General features: G+C 35.9%; 1 protein-coding gene across 1 annotated transcript in view; it reads right to left on the bottom strand.

Annotated features, from left to right (window-relative positions):
- Positions 1 to 20,000, bottom strand: part of LOC144973922 (glutamyl aminopeptidase-like) — a 74,645-nt gene that overhangs the window by 10,688 nt on the left and 43,957 nt on the right. The window contains exons 14-15 of the mRNA XM_078916811.1: positions 12,006 to 12,110; positions 10,431 to 10,601 (exon numbers count right to left, since the gene is read on the bottom strand). Coding sequence (XP_078772937.1) covers positions 10,431 to 10,601; positions 12,006 to 12,110 — 276 coding nt within the window. The remainder of the gene's footprint in view (positions 1 to 10,430; positions 10,602 to 12,005; positions 12,111 to 20,000) is intronic.

The raw sequence follows: 20,000 nt of genomic DNA, 5'->3' as shown, positions 1-20,000 counted from the left end.
TACCTACCTACTACCTACCTACCTACCTACCTACCTACCTACCTACCTACCTACCTACCTACCTACCTACCTACCTACCTACCTACCTACCTACCTACCTACCTACCTACCTACCTACCTACCTACTACCTACCTACCTACCTACCTACCTACCTACACCTACACTACCTACCTCTACCTACCTACCTACTACCTACCTACCTACCTACCTACCTACTTCTACCTACCTACTCATACTATCTATCTATCTATCTATCTATCTATCTATCTATCTATCTATCTATCTATCTATCTATCTATCTATCTATCTATCTATCTATCTATCTGTCTATCTATATTAGATATAGCATTTTATATAAATCAAAAAGCAAATAGAAGTATTTCGGCCCAAGAAGTGCATTTATCTTGTTCTAATAAACTTTGCCTGTTTTTAATTAACAGAAGAGCGCCAATATTAGAAAAGGGAAAACAAGCAATACTTTACAGTACAGCAGTCTACAAATGAGGACTTATTGGATTGGAGATATACCAGAAAAAAAATAAAAGAATAGAAAGACTGAATTATTTATTTCAATTAAATAAAAGCACACGAATTGAATTTTATCAATATCAGAATAAGGGTAGTTGTATCTCTCTTGGATAATTTAGAAAAATTTTGACCTTCTTTTAATGTGTTTGTGTCATAATTTACAACTCCAGTCTTTAATACCTTTGAATTAAAAACATTCTTAAAAATGATGTTAAAAAAGTTGATTGAGAAAAATGTAGATCTACGTTAACGTTAAAAATAGTCATTATAAGACCTTTTAGTAGTTTCTAAAAGGAAAAAACCGGTCAAACTAAAAATGCATTAAATAGAAGATTAATGTAAGCAGTCATTTATCGAAAAATTAATGAAATGTGACCTATCGTGACTTTTGAAAATGATATTTCGTACTCTGCACCAAACGGAAGTTGTATTGAATTAATGACTTCTGACCTTCACCTTTTGAAATAATTTGCCATGCTCCGCACTGAACTAAACTTGTATTGAGTTGGGTCACCGTAACTGTTAACGTCACTTAAATTAATAAAAACAGAGGGGGATAATATGCAACAATGTGATAAAAATAAATTCTTGTTTAATTTAATTTTTTTCCCACGACTTCAACATCCCGGAAAAAAAAAAAAAAAACAAAAAAACAACAACAAACAATCAAACAAATAAACAAGAAAAAAAAAAGAAACGCACACACCCATTCGCACCACAATGAGCCTTTACGCGCCTTCAAGCACCACACAACACTCTAAATGAACACATTACCACGGATCTAGTCTCCGTCAAAGAAGATCGCACAGCTGATAACTGAAGAGATGCCTCGAGTGTCGAAACGGCCGTATTCTGTGATCGTGAGCTGATATTACTCATTATATAGGGTGCGACAAACATAACTAGAAAAAATGTGCGATGAAATTATCAGAAACCGTCGAAAATTTGCAAGCAACAAGAACAATACCTCAAGTTAGTACTTGTTAAATTTACTTTAAAATCCATGATTGGTTAAGAATCTCTGCCGATTATACCCAGTCCTATAAAAATTATCATTTTGAAGGTTTTCAAATTTGCGTCTTGTTTTCAGCGGCGTGAGGTTACCAGAGTAGAAAGTCTCGTTGAAGACGAAATGGCCTAGTGGGATTGCTAATGGAAAAAGTTTTCCTTTCAACAATGTTACACATTGTTCAATACGACGCAGAAATCATATTTGATCTATTTCTAAAATTTAAATTGACTCAAAGGAGTCCTGACTTGAATAAAATGAACTACAACATAATATGGACAATGTTGTCAAACAGTGTATAAGAGTCGTACAACGTTTTACACAAAAGCAGAGCTAAAACAGCCGATTCAAATTTCAAGGAATCGATCATTATCTAAGACATAAGGAAACCAATTGGATCTTGGAAAAAAAGGCGTAAAGCAAAATGTTGTATCGAAGGTCGCATCGACATTTCAGAATGACATCAAAGTCTTCGATGTGGCAAATTTGAGATGTAGATATCTATCAAAACAATCGTCAAATAAATATGCTATTTTTCAATAGAGAGGTCTAAATGTTTTTGAAATTTTGTGTACATAAAGTTCAATAAATCGGTTTGGTTATGGTGAAATTTCAGACTTGCATCAGTTGTGGTCCGGTGGTTACAAGCTTCTAAACGTTTCCAGTTTTTTTCTCACACCTGATATATACCGAGTGTTCTCTAATTGTGTTTTGTTTCAATAACAGATAAATTATATCTAATATATAATATTGTAGTTTTGATATGCAGAATTCATATTAGTGAAACAAGCATCTGGGCATCATATATAGACGTTGACAACCAGTTACCACCGATCTGTAGGAGAGTTATTGAAAAATAACAAAACTGGATTTGTATACGTTTCTAGGTTTATATTTTGAAATGACACATACAACCTTCAGAGTTAAAAACATTAAAAAAAATAATTAAACCATGTCTAATTTTGGACTCCATCTGGTTATAAAATCACGGAGCCTTTTAATTACTTAAAAGATCGAGTGATGGAATTCGAAAACGCAATCTTGATAAACAAGAAAAGATTACTCTCGTATTCGAGAAAAATTTGGGACTCTTTGACGTAATGCTTCAATTCAATGTGATTTTATCAAATGGTGAATTCTATTGATTTTTTTATGTGTAGTTTACTTATTTTCTAATTACAAATCACATCCAATTATTTTCACCACGAAAGCAGCAAAAGAGGTGTTATTAAGGATTTGATGAAGCCCGATTCACAATATTGTTGGATCAAAGTAAGGTTCCCAAGCCGGTAGTAGGTCGGGGTGAGCCAGTTGCCATTTCGTCTAACCATCTCATTCTCCTGACCGTGGTGGTTGTATAGGAGACAGGAGAGATGATTTTGCAGTAATGGGCCTTACAATCAGATCGGTACTTAGCTTTGTCGCATCAGTGCCCATCCTTGTCAATTCCTTTTTAATATCCATAGCGCACTTTGTTAACCGCTCTCCCATTCTTCCTCAATGTCACGTGCATAATCAATAATATAACATTTCAAAATAATTCAACAAAAACCTACGAGTAATTATTTACTGAAAATCATCCCTTCAGTGGGATCACAGCCTTGTTGCGACGGTTGGGCTTACGTGAATATTTTGTAATTGTAATTCAGAAAAGCGAGTGAAGCAGGCACTTATGTTGATAATAACAAGAATTGGATTCAATAGTCTGATGTTACATCGCCCAGCAACGGCGGCCATCATGGTTCTAAAAGAAAATCGGTACTTTTTATTCTTCATGCTGGCTTGAACTTTTCATATGCGTAAAAGTCAAACATGATGAGATTTATAATGTTTGTTTTTTTTCCTCTGGATACGCTTTTATGCTCGTCGGAGAAATATTTCATAAGGGGGTCCACCATTGTTCCGATAGTTTAGAGCCAGTTACTAAGTTACTATGCGTCATTACGAGGGAAGTGACGTCATGACTGTTGAAGCGTATTGAAGTGAGAAGAAGGCAAGAGAGCGGCTCAAGATAGAAACAACGCTTGATACCACTAGTTTTTAGGAGTGATGGATGGTGTCAATTGCAGAACTACTATCTCGTGGCCAGGCGGATTTGTCGTAACAAACAGTAGGGTTTGGTTTGCGCCCCCATTGTCGCAAAGTTTTTATTCTCTATATTTATTTTACTCTCTATTTCTCTATTATTTATTTCTCTATTTTTATTCTCTATTATTATATTTCCTATTTTTAGTCTTCTGGTACTTCGCTGGCACAAATACATATATTTATTAAATGTTGAATCATATGCTGTTGGTTTATAAATTAAATTATTTTTACAATTGCAAGTAATACCTATTGATTAGTTAACTGAAATAGCTTTTTCATCATCTGGTTCCTCCATTTGGAATAAATTACCTTTTGAGACAAGAAACTCAGAATCCCTGGAGGCATTCAAAAGCAGGCTAAAGACATATTACTTTAGAAAACATATCTTTACTTGATTTTCTTTTCTTTTCAAATGTAACTCTAAGTTGATAGCGTTTTAAATATTGAATATGTCTGTATCTAATAGCTGTAGTCATTGTTTAATTTACTATATATATTTTATTTTTGTAAAGCGCCTAGAGTTCATATTGCATGAGATGTTGGCGTTATATAAATGTGCAGTATTATTATTATTATTATTATTATTATTATTATTATTATTATTATTATTATTATTATTATTATTATTATTATCATTATTCGATACTCACTATTTATTGTTAATTGTAGAAACAAGAAGCCTACCGGCCGACCTGTGTTGCTACTTGAAGTTGGGGTCAGATCGGGATTAAAACCAATCTTTGTCAGGCGAATACTTTACCATATAAGGCAATTGACTTCAAGACAGGAAACATGAGCCATGAGTTTTAATGATCAGAAATGTGACAGTTTATATTAGGTACTCTGAGAAATTGTACTCATTGACCTCGATCAAACATAAAAACTTAACTCAAGTCTCATATGTTTTTGTGTTTTTGTTATAAAAAATTCAAATTCAATTTTATCATGTAGATCATCCCACTATTATACATTTTTGAGGTGATATGTTGAGGTGATAGGAAACATAATAATTATAATTGTGAATTGTATGAAATGTGAATTGTCTTTTAAAGAGTTACCCATCCGTTTCCCACCACCTTCGCTAATTGTATTCAATTTAAAGCTGAAACCAATGTGACCTTATGTTCATCACTTTCTCAAATCAAAAGAAGAAAGAGAAAGAAAGAATGAAAGAAGTAAAGAAAGAAAGAAAGAAAGAGAAATAGATAGATAGATAGATAGATAGATAGATAGAAAGAGAGAGAGAGAGAGAGAGAGAGAGAGAGAGAGAGAGAGAGAGAGAGAGATATGAGGGGAGGAGAGAGGGAGGATAAGAGAGAGAGAGAAAGGGAAAGAAAGAACGAAAGAGAGAGAAAGAATAATATATATATATATATATATATATATATATATATATATATATATATAGAGAGAGAGAGAGAGAGAGAGAGGGGGGGGGGGGGGGAGGAAGGGAGGGGGTTGAAAAGGAAGTCAGAGAGTGTGGGTATTGACATTGCTTTTGACAAAATTAAGCCGTCATTTAAAAAAAACATCAAATGATTGATTCAGAGTAAATAGCTCGCAGATTTAATGTGATGTATCGGAATGCATAGTTACATTCTACTGGCTTTTGGCAACTTCTTTAATTTTACTGGTCTAAACCATTTCCTAAAATACTTAGTAAAACTATCTTCAGACCAAATACGATGTAATTTGACCAGATATCTTGTCATTTTCACCAAGACAGTAATTTAATTTTAAAAATTGAAACATAAATTAGACGCTTTAATATTATTTACAAAGGCAATCCATGTAGACAACGCCATAATCTCCTCTCAGATTCGTCTTTAGTATCTTATCCATTTCAGTTAAAGGAGGTGACTTCCAAATTCTGCTATGTCGCATCCAATACATTGAACACATTGGATTCATTAGAGAAAATTAGAATTTTAAAAACACTCAAAGTATTTTTCTACGAGACCTTTAAGAGAAATGTTTTCCTCATAAATCATTAAATGAATGAAAACTGATTGGAGTTTTCTCTGAATGAGGAAATGCGAATCTTTAGATTTTGAAAGTCGCCCCCTATTTTGTTGACAATTGGGTAATTCAAAACTTCAATGTCTTTAAAATTCATCGGGGAAATGATTTGAAGCTTTTCTAATTTAATTTTCGACCGTTATTTCCTTCCACGAGCTGCAACGTATCACCGAAACAGATTTTAGGGTTTCTAGTGCGCGCTATGTAGTCTTGTGGTATGACACTCGCCTTCGGATTGGAAGGTCCTAGATTCGAATCCCGCGACGCATAGTTGAATCCTTGCAAAATGCTCTTTACTCACATTCTCTTACCATAGTCAATGTGTAAATTGGCCGTCCACAGCGTTGTCTCTGTCAGAAAAAAGTGTATTATACCTAACAGGTTTCATTTATCGTCCTACGTTTAGTGGATAGTGCCAGGTTTGAGAGTTTTTGCCAAGATGATGGTCAATTAAATCGACTAGTTTTCTGACCAAATATGTAAGCACGTGTGAGTGCGGCAATAAATTGGTTTAGCAATAATACTCACTCTTAATGAACACATCTATTTTAACTCAAGGGTTATTGATTGTTAAAATTCTACATTAACCCTCTCCTTACAAACTATAGGAAAATCGTCACATTCGTTACGATACGACCAACATTTTTCTTATTCAAATATTTCTTGTACATCATAAAATTTTAAGAAAATGAACAGTGTGTTGCAGAGTTTGTTTTGCTAAAGAAATTATTTATCACAAGGACTTAGTACTATTGTGTTTGAGTGATCAAAAATATATTCTTGTGTTAGTTGGATGTGAAGTTTGGGGGAAATCCTGAAAATGGCTGGTGATGGAGAGACTTAAGCATGGGCTTCATCCCAACATAAAACCATTTTGAGACGATTGCTCACAAATGTCATGTCAAATTTGAGTATGGTCGACGTTCACCAGTTTAGGTATGATGACTGTAAATATGAAATAAAAAGTAAAATTCCCTTTATTCATCACATAGGGGAAATTTGTCTTTAGCGTCTATTCCAAGGGAAGACTGGAATAACCCAGGCGCCAGCTAGAGGTCGAGGCCAGCTAGAGGCCCAAAGCCACACAATCAAGCAAGTATTCAAACTCGGTATCTTTCGAGTACGAAGCAAAGACCTTACAGCTGAGCTACGCTGTCCCCTCCAGCAAGGGAACAAGATTACTGTCTTTAATAAGCTGGGTCAAACAGATGGAATGCCCGGATTTCGAGCGAATGAGGACAACATAATGTAGTGACCCAATTGACAATCGATTTTGCTTTTCCATCCAAAAACAAACCCTTCCCCTCCCCTAAACCCCCCACCCCACCCCCACCCCCACACCCCTCAGTTTTTGCGGTATTCAGTTTAATTTGATATATCTTTTAAAACAAATTATATGTGATGGATTTTGAAAGCATACCCCTTTCAATAAGGCCGTGGTGATAGGTTCTAACCTTTGATTTCGCGAATTCAGGTCACTTCAGAGATACAACAGGACACTAATGCCAGAGCTAATTTACGGTGGTTTTACCAAGGCTAATTTACTACCCACAAACACAGCAATAAAAGTAGAATTAAACGGACCTGAATTAATAAAGCTATAATTAACTGAAACATGACTCTCCGGGCAAAAATACTGAGGCAAAAAAATAATAAAAGAATCGAACTTTTATATAGGGCAATATCCACGAAATTGTGTCCTCAAATGGATTTACAAAGGGTCGCTGACCAACAGCAACACGTAACATGTAGAACGTGGCATGACGCCTCTTGGGCGAAATATAATGTTTTTCCAACGCTGCTAATGGCCACGTACTCATTTTACACCTGACTACGGTGAGAGTGTGAGTAAATAGCATTTTCCGAGGAGCCATATAAGAGCCGAGCCAGGACCTTCCGATTCGAAAATGAGTGTCATAAAGCCGCACGAAAAAACATATATAATTATATAACAGGTACTTAAAAAGACAAAGGACCTGGTCGTTGGGATGTTACAATTACTTAACTAATTGCCTTTATCATGGAAATATATATGGGAAAACTCAGTGACATAGTTTTTCAACTCTGAAAGCTTTTCTTGAAATGTATTAATGAATAAATAAAATATTCCATATAAATATATATTTTTTGAAGACGTGAGGAAAAACAAAATATTATATCGTTTAAAAAGAGCCATTCAATAACATAATTCGCATGAGAAGAAGTTTTTCCCTCAATTTCTATAGCGTTCATTCTCTCCTTACCGATCCTTTTCAGTATTTTCCCAAAATGGCAGGCTTACCCAGCAGAAAATTTGATTTTTAAAAACTCAAACAAGCTCTCTACAAAACAACTGTATGTTCTTATTAATTAAACAAAGACCATTCTTCAAAGTTTGTGATGTACAAAATAAATCTGAATTTTTAAAAAATGTATATTGTGTCGTAACAAATGTGACGATTTTGCTGCAAGTGGTAAGGAGATGGTTAAATGAACAATAGCAATTGCTTGCTAGCATCTGTAGAAAGGACGCTAGTCTGTCGCATAGTACAGTTAAGAGACCCAGCTACCCAGTTACTGGCGGGTTAACTGGGTGATCAATATAAATCACGACTTCACTTGGGATCGATCCCATTACCTTTGCTTGTAAGGCAAATGCTCTGCTTAAAGTGCTATGCGGAACCCCAAATATAATCATAAGACGTATATTTCTGTGTACTATTCATCATGATCATGAATTATTTTTGAGAAATGCCCCCGAGAAACCTAGTAGTGTGGATAAAGATAAAAACACTTTACAAAAAATAATAATTTCTCACGTAATAAACGAGATGTCAATATCAAAAATCCATTTCTTATCTATTTAGGTGTAAAAAGTAAGTACCCATGTAGTTGTGATTTCAAACTATTAATTGTAGCAATGATATTCAGTTTGATTAACAACTAGTAATATTGATAACATAAACAATTGATAATACAGTCTTTAACTAGGATGACCTAATTAAAATAGGAATATTGTCACGAGGGAAATGTTGGATGACCGGTTTTAGCCATTTCCAAATCTAAATCCGATGGACTGACCGATATATTATTCGTTTTAGCTTGTTAATCTAGGACACAACACTTTATTATACTGAATATTAAACCTTAAGGGAGTTATAGCCGTACATACAAGTAACTTAACTGTATTTTTAAGTTCCAAGTCGACACGAAAAATATTTGGAAATATTTGATAAACTGACAGCAATAGCAGCTAGTTGCATTTGATCAATAATTTTCAAAAGAGGTGTCCGAATTGGCCCAACAGGGGGGTCACAATTGGAACATATGGTGTCCGAATTGTGACAATTGACTAAGGTCCATAAATCAAGGCCAAACACATAAATAAAATGTGATAATGGACAAGTATTTTACCTAAAACTTTAGATTAATGGTGTTTGCAACTTATGAATTAGTTATTTTCACAATTACTCTCGGTGTAAATACAAGTCATTGAGCTGAGACAGCCATACGTGCGGCTATGTGGTCTTGTGGTTTGACACTCGCTTTAGGATCGGAGGGTCATGGGTTCGATCCTTGCTCGGCGCATAGTTGAGTCCTTGGAAAAGCCTCTTTACTCACAGTCTCTCACCGTACTCAGGTGTAAAATGAGTACCTGGCCGTAGCGTTGTCTTTGTTGGGAAAAAAATGGTAATATCGCCTAACAAGCGTCATGTCGCGTTCTACATGTTACGTGTTGCTGTTGGTCAGGGACCCCTTGTAAAGCGCTTTGAGCATGTTTAGTGAATATTGCGCTATATAAAAGCTCAAGTATGTAAGTGATTATTTTGGGTGTCCGAATTGGAACACCCCACCCTATCTGAACTGCCTATCATTTTGCGTGATTGTTTGACAGGGAATATTTACTTCTTTTGCATCCTTCACTAAAAAATACTCATAAATTTAAAGTTTTATATAATATTCCTGTGAGATTTTAATACACTACTGTCAATTATTTGACCTTTATTTATATTATATTAATTTAAACACAACAATTCAGCTAAAACCTTACGAGTATCAATTTACCAACTTTCGTCCCCTTCACTCGGATTACATCCTTGTTGCTTACGTATTTGTAGGTCTGATAACCGAACGCAATTATGGGCTCGTTTTAACATTGCTGTAATGGATAACATTTCTCGTCGGTTTGGCAGTATTTCCATTACAACAATGGGTCCATAACAATTTGGGCTATCAGACCTGCAAATAAGTTAACGTCGGCTTACGCGCATAATATTGTCATTGTAGGTACAAGAAACCTTCCCGCTGATCTGTGATGTTGGATAGAAAGAGAAGTTGGAATGGAATTGATACCAATCTCTTTATGATTTACAACATGAGAGCCCTCAATAAAACTTGATCATTCATATAGAGCATTACCCATGAAACATACTCAAAGCGCTTTACAAGGGGTCTTCACACTAACATGACGCCTGAAAGGCGATAATAGGGACCGGTACTCATTTTACACCCAAGTATTGAGAATGTGCAAGTAAAGCGACTTATCCAAGGACATAACCATGCATATCTACATCTATCGGTCCATTGGGATCGCGGATAGCTCATACGGTAGAGTCACGCTCTCACCGGCCAGGCGGAGTTGTCGTATCAGTAAGGTTGCGGGTTCAATTGCGAATTTAAAAAAATTCTCTATTGTCTTCTGGCACTTTCCTACTCACTTCATCTCAAGGGGAGTATTATACTACAAGACCACACAGTCGCACAGTAAACACGTTGATATTTGCGTTTTACTATCTAGCTACTTACTTGGCAATGAGGTTCGGTCTGCTTGTATAGGCCAAGGATGCTAACAAGAGAGCTTTCTCTGAAGGAGACGTTTCTGATAAATATTTGTCCCAAACTTTGTTCCAGTCCTCGTCTGTTCCATATTTTAACATCCCATACCTGTAAACCACTTTATGAATGTAGATTGATGGTCTTGAAATAGATAAAAAACAAACATAATTTATTGTGAGTGTTTAGATAAGATTAATAAAAGAATAATTTTTAAATTGATATTGATTGAGATCTTTTCTTTAAACTTAAGCTTTTATATCGCGCAATATACACTAAATGTGCTAAAAGCGGTTTACAGGGGGTTTTCAGCTAACAGTAACATTTAACATGCCGGGCGGGACACGACACATATAAGGCGCGATTACAATTTTCTTTAAACAGAGACAACCCTGTTACCGGTTAGGTACTCATTTTACATATGAGTGCGGTGACAGAATGAGAATAAAGAGCCTTTCCCTAGGACTCAACTTTTTTCAGTTCAGAGCAAGACTCGAACCAGCGATCTAGCGGTCCAAAAGGCGAATGTCGGACCCCCAAAACTACACACACTTTTAAATATTGACTCCTTCGCAATACAAACATACCATGGTAGTCAATGAAGTCAGATGAATTATATGTTTTATACACACTTTCTTAGTTCAGGTATTAATATCTCAAAACACTTGCATTACTGTTTGTTTATGGATGAAAAAAATTTGATCAAAATATGGCATTTTAAGAAATATTGTATTATAGAAGTCACCATCCAACTTTCCTTAAACAATTTGAGCTCGGCAATCAACGTCACAAAATAAAATTTATGTTGGTATAAATTTTGCTTAATCTTTTCACGATTGTTGCCTGTGGCAAATTTGCTTTTATCGTGTCTTGTAAATTGATAGGTTTTCAGAAAGACATTATGGTCGATTCGGTTATTATAAACAGCAAGAATTTATAGTCTTATTAAGTTATTGAACAATTTTCTAGTTTCCCCTAGCGCAAGCAAGCAGTAAAGTTAATGTTGGGAACCAATTATCGTTAACTAATATGCAAATTTGTTTGTTTTATTAGCTTGTTATTAGCATGATCGTGAGTTATCATTTTAACCTCCATACATGCAAAATTTAAATAATTCAAATGTGTTTTCATCTCTCAAAAATGATAACAATAAACTAGATAATCAAGACGATGATGTTGATGGTGATCGTGATGATGATGATGATGATGATGATGATGATGATGATGATGATGATGAAAGTGATGATTAGATTAAAATAATAACTATAGTAGTGGTAGTAGTAGTAGTAGTAGTAGTAGTAGTAGTAGTAGTAGTAGTAGTAGTAGTAGTAGTAGTAGTGGTAGTAGTAGCAGTAGTAGTAGTAGTAGTAGTAGTAGGAGTAGTAGTAGTAGTAGTAGTAGGAGTAGTAGTAGTAGTAGTCCTCGTTGTCGTCGTCGTCGTCGTAGTAGTAGTAGTAATAGTACTAGCAGCAGTAGTAGTGATGGTAGTGATAGTGGTAGTAGTAGCAGTAGTAGTAATAGTACGATATATTAGTATTATTGACATACTTTTCATCCCTGTCTAACCATGCACGAAATTGTTGCTTTACTTCCTGCACGACTTTCTCATTCTCGTCAGAGGCTGCTAAAGAAAAGAGAGTGGTCTGGAGTTGCCTGAAAAGTTAACGAAAAGCAAAACAGAAAATAAGGAGTGATTGCAATAATACGATCTATATGGACTTCTGGAAATCGGGAAATACAAATATTTAGGATATTCTTAGGAGAACAGATTGATTTTTAAAAATCTCCGAAATCATGAGCTTTTATATAGAGCAATATCCACTAAACATACTCAAAGCGCTTTACAAAATGTCCCTTGCCAAAAGCAACACTTAATATGAAGGAGAGGCAATGTTTTTTTCCGACAGAGACAACACTGTTAACGGCCAGGTACTCATTTTATACCTGAGTACATTGAGATAATGTGGGTAAAGATCATTTTCCAAGCTCTCTCAACTATGCACCGCTTAGAGCGGGACTCGAACCTAGGACCTTCGATCCGAAGGCGAGTGTCATACCACTGGACCACATAGCCGCACGTATTGTTTAGGTGTTGGAAACAAGTTTTAGTTCATAAAATATATTCAAACAACATGTACAATTGTACATTATGAATTATTCATATTATATGTTTATTTTATTCTATACGGAAAGTTATCTTTTTTGCCTAATGACAAATCATGTTCATTAAAAAAAAAATACTTGTCACATTATCTTGGGGTGATTGGTCTGCCAACTGAGCACCGCCTGACACTATGTATTGGAAATAAAACTTTGTAGTTGCCTCTACAAAAACCAAGAATACTTGCACTCGACTGAGACTTATGGAAACAAATCACTAACTGGGTACAAATAACAGACTGAAACATTCCAAATAACACACACGCATATATATATATATATATATAATATATATATATATATATATATATATATATATATATATATATTATATATATATACAGTGGCGTGGGGCCATTGGATCGAATGGTGCCAGGCCCCGTACCAATCTTTTAAAAATCATTAACAGCATAATTTAATTAAAAATAAAACTGAGAAATTTTAACTCCACTGTCTTTCGCCAACTCGCCAACAACATACTGCCTTTTTAGTCTCCACTCTATTCAAGATTCCGAATCACGCACTGCGCCGACTCGTGTGTTGGTGACATCACTGCGCGAAGTAGTGACTAAATCAAACATCGTGGTGCAAAGCAATCCAAGCTCCAGTTAATGCTCTATACATTAGTATCGCTACAGCTGATTGAGCGCGATACTGGGTCGACTTATACTATCTTCAAATAGCGGAAAACCCCTCGACTTGTGCCAGGATCTGAGAGCTCCGCCGTTGGACGGGGGGATGCGCCAAATTAGGGTAACTTCGGCCATCCAAAATATTACATTAACTGTCAAAAACACTGATCATTGTCAGGTTTATTTGTAAGCAGCAAAGAAAGACAACATAAAACTTAAAAACATGACATATCAAACCCCCCCCCCCCCCCAACTCTTTTTCACGATTATTGAATAAAGTAATTATTTGCAACGAAGCATTGTGGACGAATTTACCAACATTTTTTTTGCTTGTAGTGCCGAGTTGATGGTTACGTGTGTATGAGTGTTTATTTGTGTGTGTGTGTGTGTGTGTGTGTGTGTGTGTGTGTTTGTTTGTTTGTGCGTGTGTATTTGTGTGAGTCAGAGAAAGAAAGCGAATATTGTCATCAGTTATACTTTGGTGTGTTTTTAGATTTTTTAAGTACTTAACTGGAGTGATTTTTTCTTTGTGATGCTTTAAGATCTGAATCTACCTTTTATTTGTGCAATCATTAATCGTAGTCCACTTATTTCCATTATTTGAGATATACTTTGAAGTTTTGTTTTGTTAAACAATAAATTGCAATGAATCAAGTTGACTCTTTACTTCACCGACCGTTTGGGAGATTGACACTAGATGACAAATTATAAATAAAAAGACTAGTTCCTCACCAACCAACTGATTTTGAATTAACACAGGTGTGGAAATATCGAAAACGCTCTTTTTCAGTGACATGGTATGACAGGCATGAATGGCTCACAATTAGTTTAGAAAAAACCCGTTTCTTTTGTTTTTATTGTCTACTTTTTACAGATACAACAAACACTGACAAATCATGGACATCTAAAGGCTATAGTGACCTTAACCACTTCCATCGTAATTCCTAACCTCCTGAACGTTGTTTTAGCACCCTTAAAAGAGTGAAAAATTTCTTGCGAAATTCAATGAAACACAGAGCGGTTAAATTCGTTAATGATTCTGTCAATTCACAAAGCTGAAATAGATGCCATTCCAAATTTCAATAAACACATTATAAAAAGATTTGCAGAGATGAAACATCGCCGTGCAGATTTTCTTTACAAGTACTAAAAGTAGGTAATTTCTGTCATAGGTTTTGTTTTTCTCTTTTGATTTACATTTATCACATATTGATTGCATTATCGACCAAAACCAATCCTTTAAATGGTGGACAAAGAATAGTTACAAAGACCTTTTCATACGGGACTTGTACCTCAGTGTTGTGGCTTGATGTTTTCATGAATTATTTGTTTTTGTGAGTTTTGTCCACTCGTAGAAACCATCCCCCCTACCCTTCCAAAAAAGAGAGTTTTTAACATGTGCTCTCTCCTCTTAACCGTGTTCACTGTTTTAGAATTTTTTTCTTCTTCTAATCATGGCACCACCATACGCCGTCAATACGCCACGCCGCTGTATATATATATATATATATATATATATATATATATATATATATATATATATATACATACATACACACACATTGTTCACTGCTAGCGTCCAAAGAGACTGCGCAGCTATATTCATTCTTTCATTCATTCGTTTATACAGTTGTCTTTACATAAATTTATATTAAGAGGAACTGAAATTTTTTTTTTGTTGAAATTACATGGATAATTCTGTGTTTGCGACCCTAAGAATGATATATTATACCAATGTGTCTGGATACCAAATGATTTGCTGCAAATTATTTTTTTACTAGATTTACAACTTCCGTGTTAGTGTTCATATTGGCTTGGGATCTTTTGTACATTTTGCAAATTGTAGTGAAAGAATGGGAGGATAAGGAGCCTTTTTCAAGGACTCAACGTTGTGCTACCCTAAGCGGGTCTCTTACCAGAGCTATGTGGTCTTGTCGTATGACACTCGCTTTCGGATCAAAAGGTCCTGGGTTCGAGCCTCATTCGGCGCTTGAGTCCTTGGAAAAGGCTCTTTACTCACATTCTCTCACCGTACTCAGGTGTAAAATGAGTACCTGGCCGTTAACGGCGTTGTCTCTGTCAGATAAAAAAAATTGTAATATCGCCTAACAGGCGTCATGTCTCGTCCAACATGTTGCTGTTGACCAGGGATCCCTTGTAAAGCGCTTTGAGCACGTTTAGTGGATATTGCACTATATAACAGCTCAAGTAGAGCTCAAGTATATTTTCGCGGTCAGAGTCTGAAGGCGGGTGCAATTACCACAAGACCACATACTCCCACAACCCAAGCATTGAGTTTGATATGATTGTATCCACCAACCAGCATTTGAATTGTGAGAAGTTGGGCTATACTAGTGATCTACTGACTTCAACATAGCCTACTTCTTGTTCACAAAGTTATCCCAACTATATGGCGTATTAATAATATATTTTATCAACGGACCATTTTGCGTTATTTTATTGTATTACAGTCCACATAAAGATCAATCATTCGTTCTAAATACTCAGAAATGTTTTGGTCTTCTACTTTAATAAAATACACCAAAAAAAAAAAAAAAAATAATAAATAAATAAAAAAAAAATAAAAAAGCGGCAAGGATAAAGAGGGTCACTTTAAATGGGGCCACGCAAAATCAACAAATTTTGGGACCAATCGTCTCAAAACGGTATTATGTCCGTGGGAACCCGATGCGTAAAATTGAATGTAAGCGTAACGGATCAAAATTAAGTTAAAATAAATGCATTTAATGAGGATAAGGAATTTTGTTTCTAACCTTTAACATTTTAAATGTCCTTATTATGTCCTCCATTGCTACTATAAATACAAGTTTGTTCATCTAATCAATTCTAACATAATCCCAGATCGAAGCGACGGGTAAGTAAAGTATGTTTTTAAAACAATTATGTTCAATGGGAATGATCTATATTAGGTTTACATGTGCTCGAGGTCATTAGTCACATTGCAACGTATAGGGAATGAGATTAGCGGAAGAGGAGCGTCCCTTGATTGGACGTCACTGGCGGAAAAGTTATTATGTTGGCTGTGCGCATGCGTCTTTCGTCCTCGCTTCCGGTGAAAGCGGCATGAGATACTTCACCGAAAGCGAGGACGAGAGAGACGCATGCGCAAAACCATTTTGACGTTCTCTCTGTAAGGTGACGTCCAACCAAGGGACGCTACTCTTCCGCTAATCTCATTCCCTATAGGTACTTCAAAATGTCACACATAGTGAAAAGAGTTCAGAGTTTGAGAAATATCCAACTTTTTTTTGCACATCATGTCTCATGGGTATTCATTACAACTTTCATAAACCCAGCATCGGGTTTACATTTATAGAGAAATTTCCAATCGTTGTACAGGAACAAATCATGTGATTTTTTGATGACTATATTGCACGAAAACATGAGTATGGATCGCTCCTATTCGTTATAAACGTGTTGTTTCACATGGGCAATCAAATGCTAAGAAAGGATTGTGTAACAGGTAGACTATATAATGAATTAAACAAAAATGGACCCTACTCCAAGCCTTCAACTCTCTCCTTACCGATCATTTTCAGTATTTTCCCAAAATGGCAGGCTTACCCTGCAGAAAAATTGATTTTTTAAACTCAAACAAACTCTCTACAAAACAACCTTATATTCTTATCAATTAAATAAAGATCATTTCTCAAAGTTTATGATGTACAAAATAAATCTGAATAAGAAAAATGTATACTATGTTGTGACAAATGTGACGATTTTGCTGCAGGTGGCAAGGAGAGGGTTAAAATATAAACGAAAATGTGAAAATGAATAGACATCGGCAGCTCAGACAATATCTGTAGTGTTCCCATCCCAAGCTTCTCCATTTTCAAAGTTTCTTTGTATTTTACGATCCCGGGCTTCAGGCGCCCGTTACTGCTCTCTACTTATCCAAGCCCTAATAATTTAAAGAGAACCACTGGGTGTTGGCCACAACTCGAAGATAATTTTTACAAAAAAACCCTCTGTTATGTTCAATATCCGTGAAGTCTAAACTGATTTCACACTAAAAAGACCAAACAATGTCTCGGATTTTTTCATTTTTTTCACGAACTGCATGATATCAGATGATCATATTTTATACCATGAATTTAGTATTTTACCATCTGGGAGAAGGTTTTGTCAGATTAAATGTAGAACTAACAAGTATAAATCAACGTTCGTTCCATCAGCAATAAAAATGTTGAATATTTCATATGGTACAGCAAAACCAAGGATTGATGCGTTGACTGATTGACTGATTAATTTATTTAATGTTAGATTAAGTGACCAATTGATAATGATGATAATATTTGGTGTTGAATTGCCAAAAATGTAACGAATTGAAAATGAAATGAATATGTTTATGTTGTGTATATCGCACGCGTGAAAGAGAGAGAGAGAGAGAGAGAGAGAGAGAGAGAGAGAGAGAGAGAGAGAGAGAGAGAGAGAGAGAGAGAGAGAGAGAATAAGTAGGAGTGAAGTATCTGTTCAATGTTATAGTTATCATATAACGTTATAACAAGTGTAACTAAATGACAAATTGCCATATTTATGGACAATAAAGATCTATTATTATTATTATTATTATTATTATTATTATTATTATTATTATTATTATTATTATTATGATAAAATAAAATAAAATAAATAGTGTATTTTCCTTGTCTTCTTTTTTCATGTAATCTAATTCAGACCAACTGTTAGGACTGATGTACAATGTACATCGCGAGGTCCCAGGTTTGAGAGTTTTTGCCAAGCTGAGGGTAATTTCAATCGATCGATATTTGAGGGCGGGTTTCTGGCCAATCACTTAAATACCTGTCTAGCCCAGAGTACGGCAGTTAACTGGTTAAATAAACAGGGCAAGATACCGTTTTGAGACGATAGGTCACAAGTGTGTAATCGGGAACCCAATGTCACATCCTTTGTACCAATTGACTTTATTCACTGTAATTAGAATGATCGTCATTAAGGGAAAAACATCGATTACACTGAAGATAATTTTCCACATCTACCACTACCACCACCACAACCACCATCTCCACCACGAACACCGCTTTAAGAACCACCAACACCACCACCACCACAACCACCACACACACACACCACCGTCAACCCTACCATCAATCATCATCACAGCCCCCATTAGATATAATTTGAACTTCAATATGATATCTTTATTTGATGCCTAATGTTTTTTCCCGAATTGCAAATATCACATATCTTGTCCTCGACAATTATTAGACAGAATGATATGTTGTTTGTAGTAGACCAGAAAAGAAAAAAACAGAGAAAAAGAGAGAGAATGAGAGAGGGAGAAAACGGATCATGAGAGAGGGGAAGAAAGAAAGAAAGAGAGAGAGAGAGAGAGAGAGAGAGAGAGAGAGAGAGAGAGAGAGAGAGAGAGAGAGAGAAGGGGGGGGGGGTAAATGAAGAGATAGAGATACTATTTTGTAGCTAACCTCTCAAAATGCTTAGGCTAATCCCAGCGTTTTCCTATATGCATGTCTATTACTAATAACCCTAATTATTATGGGCTCATTGTTGCAACGGAAATACTCTCAAACCGACGCAAAATATTGCATAAATACATCAATAATTAATCAAGCTCATAATTCGATTATTAGACCTGCTTACAACATGTGCACATAGAGAAATATGATGCATAAAATTATATTTTAAGATAAACTTATAAACTCTTGAATATCTGAGTAGATCAAGTTTGGTTTCTTTTGCTTGAATCTATTCGTTTACAAAATAGGGTTAGGGGTCAGAATTGTTCCGTACAGGCAATGTTAAATGATGTTTGTGCGGCTATGTGGTCTAGTTGTATGACACTCGCTTTCGGATCGGAAGGTCATGGGTTCGAGCCTCTCTCGGCTGATTGTTGTGTCCTTGGAAAGGCTCTTTACTCACATTCTCTCACCGTACTCAGGTGTAAAACGAGTACCTGGCCATTAACAGCGTTGTCCCTGGCCATAATATTGCCTAACAGGCGTCATGTCCCGTCCTGCATGTAAAGTGTTGCTGTTGGCCAGGGACCCTTTGTATAGCGCTTTGAGCACGTTTAGTGGATATCGCTCTATATAAACGCTCATTCTTTAATTGTTTGTTAACAGACACAGAATTGCTGTCAAATCTAAAAACTTACGTACAGTGACAACGAACACTGCGGGATCTCTCCAACCCCCCCCCCCCCCCCTTCTCCATTCCACTCAGCAGTAAATGGGTAGCTGGGTCTGTTAGTTCTGGCGAAAAGGACTTTGCAATAGACTAGAATCCTATCCAAAGGGTAGATTTCTAATTCAGAAAAGTGAGTGGAGCAGGCACTTATGTTGGTAACAACAAGATATGAAGTGAGTAGAAAAGTGCCAGAAGACAATAGAGAATAAAAATTTTTTTCGCGGCGGTGGCGGGGTTTGAACCTGCGACCTTATTGGTACGACAACTCCGCCTGGCAGGTGAGAGCGTGGCTCTACCGTGTGAGCTATCCACGAACACAAAAATATTCGTTTCAAACCCAAAGTCATTTCTAGATCCCTCTCTCACCCACTTCTTGAGATCGCCGATTCGTTCGCCACCATCGCGAAGTAATTTTGACCAGCAGTTAAGCTCAATAGCCAATATTCTCATCACAAACATATAACATAGAAACGATTGAGACATTGAGTATGCTCCGGTGTATGGGGGGGAATTTCTAATTCAAAAAGGGGTGGAGCAGGGACTTAGGGTTTGGGAACAACAA

This window comes from Berghia stephanieae, chromosome 5 (genome assembly GCF_034508935.2).
Source record: "Berghia stephanieae isolate SIO BIC M18660-M18661 chromosome 5, UCSD_Bste_1.3, whole genome shotgun sequence".
Lineage (NCBI taxonomy): Eukaryota > Metazoa > Mollusca > Gastropoda > Nudibranchia > Aeolidiidae > Berghia > Berghia stephanieae.
The sequence above is the reverse complement of the archived record's forward strand: the minus strand, read 5'-3'. Positions and strand labels throughout refer to the sequence as shown.